General features: G+C 26.2%; 1 protein-coding gene across 1 annotated transcript; it reads left to right on the forward strand.

Moving 5' to 3' along the window:
- Positions 1 to 1,827: 1,827 nt before the first annotated feature.
- On the forward strand, positions 1,828 to 2,317 carry LOC126909695 (zinc finger BED domain-containing protein 5-like; the record flags this gene model as incomplete). Its single annotated transcript, XM_050692127.1, has 2 exons — positions 1,828 to 1,917; positions 2,074 to 2,317. Coding segments are annotated over exons 1-2 (334 nt in total), but the record flags the coding sequence as incomplete, so codon positions are not given.
- Positions 2,318 to 2,911: the final 594 nt, after the last annotated feature.

A 2,911-nucleotide genomic window follows, 5' to 3' on the forward strand; every position in this document is an offset into this window, starting at 1 on the left:
CACTATCAGATATCATTATACTTGATCCAACTATGCCACGTCACCACTGTGCCGCGACCCCCCTGTGCTGGGTTTTTTAATATTATTAATCTATTTTTGGCTGCTCAGTGAGTAAAATTACATTTTTATGATCATTACTTATGCTTCAAACAAGTATCAACATCAATTTTTAAATGGTAAACCAATCATATATATATGTGGGTACTATTGGTATCTAGATGGCACCACTTCCAGGGTCTGGAGATAGATAGTGGTATCAAGTACATAGAGGGAGATTAAGTCAAGTCGTGAGTCGGCTAAAACGTGTCTCTATGTATATTCTTTAGTTTATAAGTGTATTCTGTTTTATATNTCTTTAGTATATAAGTGTATTCTGTTTTATATTTTTATTTCTGTGTTGTGTTAATATTTTATATAGAGTTTTCGTGCGTATTTAAATATATATGTGTTATTTTTGTTTGTTAACATTTAATAGAGTTTTTTTGTGTATTAATTTATATATATATAGAAATTAAATAAAGTATTGCGTCTTCGCTCTGTTCCTGTAATTACCTGTTTGCATTTTCCCACATTTTTTGGGGGCCTGTCCGGGATAATCATCGGTCAACAAACGGCAATAGAGATTGGAGAAGATATCTTGTCTACTCAACATCCGGAAAAATTCAAACTATTTGTCGTGTATTATATAAGTGTTGTTAGTGACGAAAATATATAAAACGTTTTTGTAANTGTTGTTAGTGACGAAAATATATAAAACATTTTTGTAACTGTATTAGTATACGACTCCATTTTGGTTGAGTAAACGCGCAATTTTTCTTTGTTCGTTTTCGTGAGATCTAGTTATTGTTAATCGGTTTCTAAGATCAATTTGAATTTGATTAAACTTTTTGATTATATAACAGTTCGAGATGCTATGTATTATGTATACAATGTATTATAAGCCATTTAAAATTAAATTTTTTACTTTATTAATAAATAATTTTGTAAATATTTCTGAATAGTTAATTAAATTCTCTTTAAAGGTATAGTTTTTAATTTTACCTTGTTATTTTTTTATTTTAATACAAAATAATATTGAAATGTAAATAATATTATATCTATTATTGACTGATTAAGTATTAAGCTTATTATTTTGTATCTTGTACAGCATTAAAATATTGAAAATTGTACCATTTCAAAAGCAATAACTGTGATTTGAATATTTTTGGTTTAATTTATCAAAATAAAATTTAATATGGTTTTGGTAATATAGTGAAATTCTAAGAATATTTAACATACTAAAAAATAAGTTTTGAATTTAAATCTATGATTTTATTTTAAGAACAGTGATAAATGTCAAATGAATTCAAACATGAAATAACAACAATTAGACAATTGATTTACTCTTTATTTTGAAATTAGTACTCTTTTAAATCGTATAAATTGATTCTTATTGATATTGTGTAAGTAGTAAATATAGTTATTAAAATAGTTAATTAACTAACATACCAATGTACTGCAATANTTAATAACATAACCACGGACCCACAGGGGTCCGTGGTTATGTTGTTTTGTTGTGATATTTTTATTTTATTTTAGGAAATTATTAACTTTGTAGTAATATGAAATTCCGAGTATTTATAGACTATTGAAACTTGATTATCGCGAAAAAAATAGATAATCAATTTCATAGAAATAAATATCATTATTATCTTCACTATTACACTGTTATTACTATAATTCAGAACGTGAAACCATACTGATTATTTTCTTCTCAGTCATAACTGGTCAGCGATTAGTACCGTGTGTCCTTTTTTATACATTTCATTTCAAAATAAACCAACCATAATGTATCAATGGTTAAAATCTGGTTCACTTAAAAGGCCTAAATGTGAAATAGAAGCAGATAATTCTGTGAATGATGTGAATGAAGTTCAGGTAAATAACTCATTCATTTATTTATCAAAAGAACTTTTCTATTTATTAATATGTCGTTAAATGCGTGCATATTATGTATTGCACAAATTATATTTTATAATTTTACAGTTTATCTGTATTTTTATTAATAATATTTCAATAATAAATTTATTTTAGTGTACTGATCAACATAGTACATCTAGCTCTGACTCAAATCGCCGTAATGTAAACTCGAAGAGTACCGTAGGAACTAAAGTGAGAAAGTATAACACTGAATATTTACAATTAGGATTTACATTTGCTGGGACTGAAGATGAACCAAAACCACAGTGTGTTATTTGCTTGGAGATCTTGTCCAATGAAAGTATGAAACCTTCCAAATTACGACGCCATTTTGAGACAAAACATGGCGAATTTACTAGTAAGTCTTTGGATTTTTTTGTAGCCAAGTTAGGAGAATTTAAAAAATCACAAAAAGTGATGAAATCTTCGACAAGTTTAAGTGGTAATAAAAAAGCCACTTTAGCTTCATACGANTTTTTTTTTTGAAAAAAGATTAAAAAGTTATTTAAAATTTAAGTTGGTATAAAAGTATAGAAACACTGATTATTCATTATTGTCAGTATTTATAAAAATACCCGCTCCTTATCTTTTTTTTNTTTTTTTTGAAAAAAGATTAAAAAGTTATTTAAAATTTAAGTTGGTATAAAAGTATAGAAACACTGATTATTCATTATTTTCAGTATTTTAAAAATACCCGCTTCTTATCTTTTTTATTATTAAGAGGTTTGGTTTTACCAGTTTAGCGGGAAAAGGAAAAAAGGGAAGTTTTTATTCGCGCAAATTGAAAACTGCTCCTCTAAAATAACTAAAATACTACCATATACATATAAGTATAATTATATCNTACCATTTTTATCCCATGTAAGTTAATTTAATTTGTTTTAAATTTAATTTCAGTTACAAATATGATGTCTATTGGTTTTGTATACATGATTCTAAGCATATAACATTA

The sequence above is a fragment of the Daktulosphaira vitifoliae genome, unplaced genomic scaffold (genome assembly GCF_025091365.1).
Source record: "Daktulosphaira vitifoliae isolate Bord-2020 unplaced genomic scaffold, ASM2509136v1 Scaffold_935, whole genome shotgun sequence".
NCBI lineage: Eukaryota > Metazoa > Arthropoda > Insecta > Hemiptera > Phylloxeridae > Daktulosphaira > Daktulosphaira vitifoliae.